The sequence below is a fragment of the Nomascus leucogenys genome, chromosome 7b (genome assembly GCF_006542625.1).
Source record: "Nomascus leucogenys isolate Asia chromosome 7b, Asia_NLE_v1, whole genome shotgun sequence".
Lineage (NCBI taxonomy): Eukaryota > Metazoa > Chordata > Mammalia > Primates > Hylobatidae > Nomascus > Nomascus leucogenys.
This window is the reverse complement of record NC_044387.1, coordinates 42175284-42188013: the sequence shown is the minus strand read 5'-3', so window position 1 is coordinate 42188013 and position 12730 is coordinate 42175284. Positions and strand designations below refer to the sequence as shown.

General features: G+C 39.1%; 1 protein-coding gene across 3 annotated transcripts in view; it reads right to left on the bottom strand.

Annotated features, from left to right (window-relative positions):
- Positions 1 to 12730, bottom strand: part of ITGA2 (integrin subunit alpha 2) — a 104396-nt gene that overhangs the window by 50526 nt on the left and 41140 nt on the right. For all 3 annotated transcript variants that reach the window (XR_001116051.2, XM_003276518.3, XM_012507859.2), the window contains one exon: positions 2643 to 2752. Coding sequence is in view for 2 of the 3 variants with exons in the window: in XM_003276518.3 (XP_003276566.1) it covers positions 2643 to 2752 (110 nt within the window). In the remaining variant the exon portion in view is untranslated. The remainder of the gene's footprint in view (positions 1 to 2642; positions 2753 to 12730) is intronic.

The following is a 12730-nucleotide window of genomic DNA, read 5'->3' as shown; positions in this document are numbered from 1 at the left end:
AGTTATATAATGAAGTGTGGGGAAACGCGATGCTTTCAGTGATCTGGTAACCTACATTAATGTGCGAGGCTGCAGAGCATAAGACAATAAGGAGTGGGCTCTGGAGAGGGTAAGACTTAGAGATGTTTAATTATGATTTTTTTTTACAATATTCTGGCAAAACAAAACACATTTGAGGACACCATTTTTGCCTCTTTTGAAAGTCATAGTAGCTCTATCTAATGCCTTTTTTTTTTTCTTTTCTGGGTCAGTAAAAATATCCTTGCAGTGTTATCAAAGAATGCCCTATGATAGAATCTGGCTCAAAGCAATAGTGGGCGAATGTTAAAAGGAAATTAGACTAGTCATATAATATACTAAATAAATCTCTCCACCTCCTGTCTTCCACCGACCTAGGGCATCAACCACTGTATCCATTCTCGAGTTATTGAACATTGCAATTCTCTTTAGTAATACCATTATTCAGTCATGTTTCTAATCTCTGCCAAGCCATCATTGCCTCTGTCACTTATTCTTAATTGGATTCCTTCCCTTATTTCCCAGGGTGACTGTTGTAAAAGTTCACCCTTCTTTTTTTTTTTTTTTTTTTTTTTTTGAGACAGAGTCTCAGTCTTTCGTCCAGGCTGGAGTGCAGTGGAGCGATCTTGGCTCACTGCAACCTCTGCCTCCTGGGTTCTAGCAATTCTCCTGCCTCAACCTCCCGAGTAGCTGGGAATACAGGTACATGCCGCCATGCCTGGATAATTTTTTGTATTTTAGTAGAGATGGGGTTTCACCGTGTTGCCCAGGTTGGTCTTGAACTCCTGAGCTCAGGCTATCCACCCACCTCGGCCTCCCAAAGTGCTAGGATTACAGGCGTGAGACACCATGCCCGGCCAAGTTCACCCCTTCTTTTCAAGCCTCCAATCTCAACTCAGATCCCATCACTCAGTGAATAACGACTACTGCAGAGAAGATGAATCAGACTTCCAGGGTAATCTCAGTTTCTCTAATCATTGTGTAAAGATCATTCTTAGAACTCCTAATTTTTCTCTCCTTCCTTTGTGTCTTAGAGAAGGAAGAACTCTTTCTAAGACTCTATTTCTCAGGTACAAATGACATTAATTTTAATCAGTTAACTCTATCCTGGACAAATCATCCCTTTTTACTGCTGCCTCCATGTTCCCTAGAAAAAGTATCACCTCTTGTTTACTAGAAAAATCTTCTAACTCCGCTATCCCATAGAGTTGTTTTTCCCAGCTCCCCCCTTCACTGCTGAACTTCTGGAAATGGAGGTCAACTTTCACTCCTTGTACATTCACTACTGACACACTCCTAAATTCTTTCTTATCTATTTTCTCCCCATAACACTGGTGGATTTATCCTCTAGGTGAGTAAGTTACACAAAATATGATCTGTTAGAATGAAGACTGAAAATAATAGAACTTCTATTCTTTACAATTTTTTTTATATGAAGGTATTATTGAGAAGATACGCCAGTACATGTATATAGCTTTAAAAATAATAAAAATATATACATTAAGAATGAGTGTTCAGAAGTTAAGAGTGATATGATAAGTTAGGGGTGATATACTAAAATTTTTGGACTATATAATAAAGCTTTGAACATTCACTCCAAATGTATACATTTGTGTTATTAGAAATATATATATATTTATATATATATACACACACACATACATATATACTGAGTGCTCAAAAAATTTGGAGATCACTGATCTAGATCACCCACAACCTGCTTAAATAAGCTGAAGACATTTACTCAGTCCTCATCCCCCTTCAACTTCTGTAGCATTTGACACTACTGATGTTCCTTCCACTTCACTGAAAATATGTTTATTGAGCCCTATTATGTGCCATAAATTATTATAGATATTAGGTCTACAGAGATATGTAAGAAACACCACTGCCCTTGTTTCCAAGTCTTAATTGCTATTTTTGAAACTTTTCTTTCCCTTGATTTTCACAACACTCTTTTCTAATTCATGCCTCAGTTCTTCAGAAGAACTCTGTGATTCCTCAGGGCTGTTTTTTTAGGCTGCTGCTGCTGCTGATGTGATGATGATCAAATTGAGTGACTTTTTACTTGTATCAGCATATTACATGGAAATGTCACTCATTTAGCTGTCTACCCTTGAACCTTTAGTAATTTTTTGGCATTAATAGGAGGCATCTGAGATGTGGATAATTAAAACAGCAAATAATTCCGAATTGTGGATTTTATTAGAATGCCATCATTTAGACATAACAAGAAACACAGAGTGTTTTTGGCACCTCCAAACACAGCCCTTGTACTGATGTTTCCAAACTTAATGGTTTATTTTGCAAAGAGGAGAGAAAGAAATACGGATAGCCTCGGACTTCTGCAAGTAATCATCAAAATTATTCTAAATCTTGATGGAAACCAGTCCATGGTCTGGAGGTAAATGGTCCAGGAGACAGCACATTTTCCACGCATCTTGTTAAGTCAAGTCTCCAAACTGTTTTGGAAATTTGGATACGATTGTGCCCCATATTACTAAAGACATAAGGGCAAAAAAAGCTGTCTATATTTCTTTAAGACAGAACAATGATTGTTTTGATGTTATTTTTCAGTTGAGTCTAAGACAAATCACTTGCTTTGCAAGTAAATTTAAACTTACTTTGCAAATTTAGTTTTTCACATGTGGCAGTGGATAGGTCAACAGGACATTTATACACATCTCCCATTCGGTTCTCAGGAAAGCCACTCCAGGGTGAACCAACCAGTAACCTAGAAACAGATTTTTTTTATTCGACACAAAGTATTAAGTATAGTTTCTTAAAGATAAACCTGATCACAAACAGTGAAAAACACATTTAAATTTCAGTGTGAACAGTTTATATTTGTTCAGCTATGATTTGACCTGCTTCCTTTCTGCTTAGCTGGTAAAGAGCCTTGATCAATGTCTGTAATACTGCTGCGTTGCCACATACCCTAGAAAGTCTCTCTAAAGCAATGCTGTCCGATAGAAATATAATGCAAGCCACAAATATTAGCCACATATATAATTTCAAATTTTCTAGTAGCCAGCCACATTAAGAACATAAAAAGCAACAGGTGAAATTAATTTTAAAAATATATTTTATTTAACTCAGTATATCCAAACCAGCATGCAATCAAAACTAGCACGCAATATCAAAATTAGTAATGAGATATTTTACATTTGTTTTTCCTAAGTCTTTGAACTTCAGTGTAGATTTTATACTTACAGCACATCTCAATATGGAAAAGTAACATTTCAAGTGTTCAGTAGTCACATGTGGCTCATGGCTACATATTGTTCAGCACAGCTCTAAAGAATGAAACCAAATCTAAACCAAGAACAACAACTAGCCTTCGCTGAGTGCTTTCTGTGCCCTAAGCATTTTCATATGTTGACTCATTTAGAGAGCAAATATCTTATCTTAGTGGCTTTATGCTAACTGTCTTTATAAGGGGATACTTAGCAAAAATACAGAACAAATACGTTACAAACTATATGTGTAACAAAGTGCATATATCTAGAATACAGGATGAGACTGGTGTTTACCTCCTTCCTTTGGTTAGTTTCACTTCCTTCAGAACTTCACCTAGAGACTACAGGTTTTCTTGCAGAAGCACTCACCTGACGCTTAGAACCACAGAAGATTGCACAGAAAGAGCCCAGGTATCAGTCTGATCTTTAGAAACTGCAGCAGGTTACTCAGCAGCATTCAATTAATATGGAAGCATATTTGCTTCCTGGTTTTTTTCATATCAATATTGGGAAGGATTAAAATATCAAAGAAACTAAAATTCGTTCATGAGCCTTCTGTATATATATTTTATAATTATCATTTAAACAACATATGCCCCATGTTGAGGTACAGTAGATACCAAAGGATTAAAGCAGACTAAATCTAGTAAAACTAGATATATATGACAAGTAAAATAAAAATTCAAATGACCTGGAATATATGATCTAGTTTACCAGTAGAAAAAAACATTAAAATGGTCCAAGGTTACAAAAATGGACACCAAAAGATGAAGGTTTTAACCTGAAGTATTAGCAGACAGAATAGCATGAACAATCAGGGAAAAAGGAAAATGCAGATTATTTTGAAAGTTAATAGTTCAGTAATAAGTTCTCTCCTCGTTCATCTTATAAAATTATTCTCAAACTAATATAGAGCATTCTAGCACACTTTAATTCAGTTAGCCTTAACGTTAGAGCTGAAAGATTTTTTCTTCTCATGAGCTAATAATTTACCATAATTTACCTTTTAAAATATTACCATAGTTAGGTTTAAAATAATACCAGGCAGATAAGTTAAGACTTTTGAAAAAGATAGAAATCTGAATGTTGGATGTTAGTAAGTCCCAATAGCCACTTTAATGAAGGGAGGGAACCAGTGCAGAATTGGAATGCGTGTTTGAGCATATCTGATGTCTTTCAAATTCATGATGGCTCAGAAGAAATTAGGAATCTTATAGAGTCGGTACCAAGAAAAGTGTCTTCCAGAGCCTTGAGTTTCTCCATCTGTACAGGTCTTCATTTCATAGTAGTATTACACAGCAGTAACTCTGATTTTTGCATGCTGGACATATCTTAAAGTGTAAAAAGGAAAGAATCTGATTGCAACTTTCTTCTCTAACCCCGGCTTTTTCTATGCGTCTTCCTGAAATCACATTTCAGTCATATTGCATTTAGCTCCTCTTTCAAATCAGAGTCTCTGTTGCTTCTAAACCTTCATGCATGCTGTTTCTTGCCTGGCAATGTCTACTCATTAGTTAGATCTCCTGTTTGACACCACTTCCTTTAGGAAGTCCCCCGGCTCTTTTAACTCTAGGTAACTCTAAGTACCTACATAGCCTCTGACCTTTCCACTTCCCATTAAAAAAAAAAAATCATATTGCCCCATAGCTGCCTTCCTACTGACTAAATCCCTCACTAGAGAGGAAAGGTACATGAGGGCTAGGAATTCTGTGCCTGTAGCAATGAATAACCACTTGTTGAACAAATGAGTTAAAAAAAACAACAACAAATGAACAAGCAAATGAATGGATGATTCTATGCTATTATTTAAAAAATAGTTTCCTGGTTAAGGAAAAGTTAAGTAGAAAATCCTTACTTTTTTTTTTTTTTTGGGATGGAGTCTCACTCTGTTGCCCAGGCTAGAGTGCAGTGGCGCCATCTTGGTTGACTGCAACCTCCGCCTCCCATGTTTAAGTGATTCTCCTGCCTCGGCCTCCCAAGTAGCTAAGACTACAGGCCCGCGCCACCACACCTGGCTAATTTTTGTATTTTCAGTAGGGGGTTTTGCCATGTTTGCCAGGCTGGTCTCAAACTCCTAACCTCAGGTGATCTGCCCGCCTCCACCTCCCAAAGAAAATCCTTACTTCTCTTCTTCTGGGGAGCATGTATTTTTGCTTGTTTGGTCCAATTAAAAGTAAAAAAAAAAAAAAAAAAAAACAAATCAACCAAGTTGAGAGGAAAGCATTATGCATTCTGTTACCATTGTGTTATTGTGTCATCTGTTCCTGACCCAGCCTCTGCATATCTACTATGCACCAAACTGGCATTTTTTTTCTCAAACAAAAGCTTACTATGGAGTAAACGTAGAGAACAAAATAGCACCTTATAGCAAGGAACTATCATAGGAAGTGTGGCTCTGCCCCTTGGCATTCATTAATTACTTCCTATTAATTATAGTAAATTTTACAACATCTGGTACTATGTGTAAGGCTTTCCAAAGATAATCTAATTTCATCTGCAGAAGAAGCCAGAGATTATTATTATTATTTTTCTTTGAGATGGTCTCTTCTTTTGCCACTCAGGAGTGCAGTGGCACGATCTTGGCCCACTGCAACCTCCACTTCCTGGGTTCAAGTAATTCTTCTGCCTCAGCCTCTTGAATAGCTGGGATTATAGACATATACCACTATGCCCAGCTATTTTTTGCACTTTTTTAGTAGAGATGGCATTTCATCATGTTGGCCAGGCTGGTCTGGAACTCCTGACTTCAAGTGATCCACCCTCCTTGGCCTCCCAAAACACTGGGGTTACAGGTGTGAGCCACTGTGCCTGGCCACCGGGGATGATCTTATCTCCATTTTACTCTTCGTTTTACAGATGGAATCACTGAGACACAGATTGATGAGTGACTTGCTCATGTTCCCACGGCTAGTGAAAACCAAGTGCGGAAGCCCAGGTTCTTAACCCTTAGGATAGCGTCCTTCCTCTTAGCTGCAGGAAGTCCTGACAGAGGGCCCAGATTGGGAAAATGATCTTAGCAGATGAGGTGGGTTCTAGAACTAGCATGAATTAGAAACCAGACACAGGGAGTCAGGCCACACTTATGTGAAGGGGTGTGTGGCTGTGTGATATATGAAGGGGCTGCAGACTGGACACCAAGCACGGCTGTCCTGTGAAGGCACATCCATACTGTGGGGCCTAGGCTACACTGTTCTCAATGGCAGGTAGGAACAAGGTATGTTCAGACAACACCAAATACAAACTCAATGACAGGTAGGAACAGGGTATGTTCAGACAATACCAAATGCAAATACCAAATTCGGGTGATTCTATTATGCACATTTCCAACCATCCTCACCATAGCCCAAGAGAGGCTTGCTGAGAAACAACAGAGAAGTGTGTCTGATCTAAAATTTTACTGTTTTTTTGTTTGTTTGTTTGTTTTATCAGAGCCTCTGGTAGCAAAGCCGCAATAACTAGCCATTTTCTTCCTGAGAAGACTATTTGGTTTTTTCTCTCAACTAAGCACTCCCTGAACACTCTCCCTGTCACCTCCTACCACCTTTTCTAAGAATTCAGGATTTGATAACCTTGCAGCGCAGGAGGGGCCATAACATCATGACTACCTCTGTGAAAACTGCAGCTCTTCTAAGTTGATCAGAAAGAAGAGAAAAGTAAGCATCTGTGCAGTTGTGTGGCACTAAACAAGAAGGATGTGGAAGCACTTGAAATTCCCTGAAAGATACAGGCAAATACATCTCTGACAGTACTATGCTATCTTAAACTCTTAACACAAGGCAACAGAAAACAGTGGAAAACCAGACCATTTTGGTAACTCTTGAAGAACAAGGGTTTCCTCATCATATATGACTCATTTCTTAAATATTGTGAACCACATTAGTAAGTAGGCTACAGGTCATGTTGGTGACTACAGAGAAGTCACTAACCTTTGCTTACCTTCTTTATTAGAAATATTTCCAGCAGACTCTCCTCCTCATTCACTCCCTAAGGCCTTGGTGAAATCCTAGTTCCTGACAACTCACCCTCATAAGAAGAGGCTATGACATCACCAATGGCTATTCCAAGAAAATTGTGACATTCTTAAATTAATCAGACAGGAAGATGAGGGAGGCTGTTATATTTCTCTATGAAATTTTACGTGCAGGAAGAGACACACCAGAAGAGACTGTTACCAAGGTGGGAAATTGGATATGTTGGTGAGTATACCTGTTGAAGTATGGCAAAACCTCTTTGAAGTAATGGATTTAATTTCATCCCAACCAGACAAAAGAGTTGCATGAACAGGCCTGTGTGCTGATTCTGAAAACAAAACAAAATCCCAAGATATAAACTTTTCTTTTCCTCCAGTGAAACTGGGAATTCTTCCAAGACTACTTTAAATAACACTTACTGTTCAATTATCTTGTGGGAAAATAGTGATTATGCAGACTTTCCAAACACAGCCAATTTGCCTACCTCCCGTGGAATTCAAAATACTTTGTTTAGTTAGCAAGCAGTATTTATGGTGGTGTAGGTAGGACAGTTTTAAACCCACAAGCTAGGGGCTGTTATAAATATCTTCCTTTGGTCTGTGAGTCTGTAAATTCTCCAAGTGTTTTCTTCAATACTAGAGATTTTACCAGAGATGACTGAGAGAGATGTACTTAAGATAGTAGGGCAAAACATTTTGTTTTATTGAATTTTATAACAAATGTTTATTGGGCTCTCGGGGACTGAAATGGTACACAACCCCAGGGGACACCATTCCTTGAATGGTGTGTCCAGGCCTTGTGCAGTATACAATCTGTGAGTCTATATGTGGTGGCCAGACCTATTATGTACCAGACCTCATTCTAGGTACTGAGGATATACCAGTAAATAAATCAGTAAAAAAGTTTCTAGCCTGAGGAGCTTACATTCTAGTGGGAGAAAATAGACAGTAAATGTAATAAGTAAGTAAAACATATAGTGGTAGTGATCAGTGCTTTGGGAGAAAAATAAGCAGGCTGGAGTTAGGAGTGTGGGGTGGAGAGCAGTATAATCTTTATTGGAATGGTCAGGGAAGGCCTCACTGAGAAGGTAATATTTAAGTAAAAACTTGAAGGAGGTTAAAGAGTAAACCTTAAGACTCTAGTGGCAGAATAGTCCAGGCTGCGGGAACAGCAAATGCAAAAGCCCTGTGGCTGGAACAGAATGAGTGAGGGGGATAGTGGAAGGAGATGGTAGTCCTACTGGTAATGACAGATCATGTAGTGACTCGTATGTAATGATTAATAGAAGGCCTCAGCTTTCCAACTGAGGGAAATGAGAATGCCATTGGAGGGTTTTGAGTACAGCATGATGTGATCTGACATATTGTAGAAGAATTTTGAAGGCCACGCTGTTGGGAATGATTGTATTGAAGCACAGGTGAGTCAGGTAAAGTACTTAGAAGGCAACTGCAATCATCCAGGCAACAGATGATGGAGTGCTCATACAGGGCGGGCAGAAGGGAAAGTGGTAAGAGGTGGTCTTGTTTTAGATAGAGTGTGATGGTAGGGGCCGCAGGACTTCTTGAGGAGTTGGTCTTTCAATGAATGAATGAATGAATGAATACGAGTCAAAGACAGTCTAAACGTGTTTGGCTGAGAAACTAAAAGAAACTAGTCACTACCATCAGACTAGTATGGTAGGGGATGCTGTCAGTAGAGCAAGATTTTGCGATAGGGAGGGCTCAAGAGTTCACTGTGAGATATTCTAAGTTTGAGAGGTGTGTGAGCCATCCAAGGGGATATTTTACTTTGGATTAGAAACTTATTGTATCTACACGCATGTAAAAATTTTCAAAGTCTATAGTATATAAATATAAATATTGTTTCTTATATTGTTTAGTTCCAGGCCACGGACAACACAAGGTGCTTGGTGAGCTCTAAATGGTACCTGCTTTCTGCTGGTAAACGTAAAATGAGTTTGTGATGGAAAGAATTCACCCGTGAAGGCTGCCCGTCTCTGGGAAGAAGGAAGACAGGTAAAAAGAGTCATTTCATTGTTTAGGCCTTATTTGGAAATACTGCTATTATAAATTTAATAGTTAAATTCTTTGGCATATATTGAAAGGCAATTTTAGTATTCAGGCCTCATTATGCTGCCTCAGACTTCTTACGCTTCCACGTTGTTTCCTCAGTTAGCGGGATGGCTGGACCCTCAACGTCTTTCAGTTTCGTGATGAAGAGTCCACTGACTTCACTATTGCTAAAACATCTTAAGCTTACTGTTCTGTCTCATAAAAATTCCAGAAATTGGCTTTGGCACTAGAAGAAATATAATCAATAAAAACTAATTATGTTACTTCTTCTCATCCAACATGCAGTTTTCTTGAAGTTAAAATCAAAAGCTAAAATATTAACCCTAAAGCCTCGTGATGATACAAATTCCTGTTCTTGGCTATTGGAGGGAGAGAGGGGGATAATTTTAAGACCACCACATTTTACAAATCAAAGCTCACGAGCTAGTACCTTTCAACTAGGTGCTTTGGCAGATAGTTGTTTCATCAATGATAAAAACTGGAATAGCAACATTTGTAAACCGCTTTATAGCTCATAAAGCATTTTTTATGTGCATTATCTCCTTTGATCCTTATAAACACTCCGTGAGGTCAAGTGTCTAACTACTTATGTTTTCATTTAAAGAAACTGACTTTAAGGGTCTAAGTGAAAGCAAAACCTATATATCTGCATCCCTGCCCTTTTGTTCAAAATTGCTGGTTCTTTTTACCATATTAAGTTCCCTTAGAACTCTTCTAGAGAAGCACTGTTTGCTTTCCCATCATATGGGGCATAGCAAGTTAATAAATAGTTTCCACTTGTGCCACTTAGCATTCCCCAGATCCTTCTGTAGATGGAGTTAGATGGATGTAAATGTCTTAGACAACCAGATACTAGGAAGGTGTGTGTGTAAGTCCCAATCACCTTTGTAAATGAACTTTATTCCAGAAACAGATATTCACACATTATCACAGAGGAAAGCTTAAGACTCATTGGTGCGGCATGGAGGATTTTTATAGATCATTAAAGCACAGCAGACATTCTGGAGCAACATATCTGTCCCACGTGCGAGTCACAAACAATGGGTATGTATGTATTCACGTGTTTGTAGGTGCACACACAAACTTGTATCCAGAGTGAAGAGATGAAGAAGCAAATCAGGAGATATTTAAAGTGTCCTTCCTACTATAGATATTTTTTTTTTGAGATGGAGTCTCACTCTGTTGCCCTGGCTGGAGTGCAGTGACCTGATCTAGGCTCACTGCAACCTCTGCCTCTCGGGGGGTTGTCATTGTTGATATGAGACATGCCACTTTGGATACCTGTATTAATAGTGTTGAGGATGGATTAATTGTACAGCAATAGCATAATAACTATTTATAAAAATTTTAACAATAAGTATTTAAAGTTAAAATAAAAGTGTAAGAATATATTACAGTTGGTTTTCTAATGTCTTTACAGAATCAAACACTGGACTAAGTTATGAGTAAAAAATAAAATTGAATGGAAGAAGAAAAGGAATATTTATATTATGAATTTAAAATAAAAGGAGAGCCAGGCTCGGTGGCTCACGCCTGTAATCCCAGCACTTTGGGAGGCTGAGATGGGATCACTTGATGCCAGGAGTTCGAGACCAGCCTGGCCAACACGGTGAAACCCTGTGTCTACTAAAAATACAAAAAATTAGCCGGGCATGGTGGCGGGCGCCTGTAGTTTCAGCTACTTGGGAGGCTGAGGGAGGAGAATGGCATGAACCCAGGAGGCAGAGCTTGCAGTGAGCCGAGATTGCCCTGTTGCACTCCAGCCTGGGCAAAAGAGTGAGACTCCGTCTCAAAAAAAAAAAAAAAAAAAAAATTAGCCTAGTACGGTGGCACATGCCTATAATTCCAGCTATTCAGGAGGCTGAGGAATGAGAATCACTTGAACCCGGGAGGCAGAGGTTGCAGTGAGCCAAAATTGAGCCACTGCATTCCAGCCTGGGTGATAGACTGAGACTCTGTCTCAAATAAATAAATTAATTAATTAATAAATAAATTAAATTAAATTAAATAAAAGCAAACTCTGTGAATAAATGAAGTTGGCATATTAAATGGCACTGCCAGGACAACCTAATGGCAAGAGACTTTTATCTTTGAAAGAGATATAAAGGATGATAATTGGCTAATATTTAAAAGGCTATATCATAAAAGACAAAGACATGATTATTTTGGAAAGAGGATTGGAATAGCATTCTTGGCCAAGAAGAAGAAGAAATGGACTGAAGTTAATCCAATATGCATGGAAGCTCATCCATGACAGATGAAAATTGGTTGAGGGGATAGGAAGAGGTAGAGAGGACCCAGTTTTTTTTTTGAGATGGAGTCTCCCTCTGTCGCCCAGGTTAGACTGCAGTGGTGTGATCTCAGCTCACTGCAACCTCTGCCTCCCAGGTTCAAGTGATTCTCCTGCCTCAGCCTCCCAAGGAGCTGGGATTACAGGTGCCTGCCACCACGCCCTGCTACTTTTTTATAGTTTTGGTAGAGACGGGGTTTCACCATGTTGGCCAGGCTGGTCTGGAACTCCTGACCTCAAGTGATCCGCCTGCCTTTGCCTCCCAAAGTGCTGGAATTACAGGCATGAGCCACCGAGCCCAGCCCTGAAGTGCTTTACTTTTATTCTCACACAAGGTGCTCATAACATCCAGTTTGATAGGGATGGCATACTTTCTGCTCCAGAGAAGTTGCGTGACTTTCACAAAGTCACCCAGGGAGTGATGGGGAAGCTGAGGGTAAAACCCTTGTGCTCTGGCTCCTGAGTATATTCATACAAGAAATTCCTGTCTATGAGAGGATGAAAAGATGGATGGAAAGTATCATCTTTGCCCAGGAAACACCTGATGGTAAAGCCAATGATGCTATAAATTCTGTAACAGAATTTTCCATTCAAGATTCTGAAAGTTTCTCTTACTTCATAAAGTTTATGTTAAAATAAAATTTAGGGGCTGGGCGCAGTGGAGCCTGTAATTCCAGCACTTTGGGAGGCCGAGGCGGGCGGATCACCTGAGGTCAGGAGTTCAGGACCAGCCTGGCCGACATGGTGAAACCCCGTCTCTACTAAAAATAAACAATTAGCCAGGTGTGGTGGTGCACGCCTGTAGTCCCAGCTACTTGGGAGGCTGAGGCAGGAGAATCACTTGAACCCGGGAGGTGGAGGTTGCAGTGAGCCGAGATTGCGCCACTGCAGTCCAGCCTGAGCAACAGAGTGAGACTTACTCTCAAAAAAAAATAACAATAATAAAAAATAATAAAATAAAATAAAATTTAAATATTATTCATAAATGCCAACTACATCCTGTCACTCTCCTTCTTGGATACTTACAAAAATATGTACATTTGGAACATTTTGTCTCATTTTGCATTAGCTTCCCCTATCTTTATTAATTATCAGCTCTGTAATCTTAGGTTAATTACTTAACCTTTCTGAGTCACACTC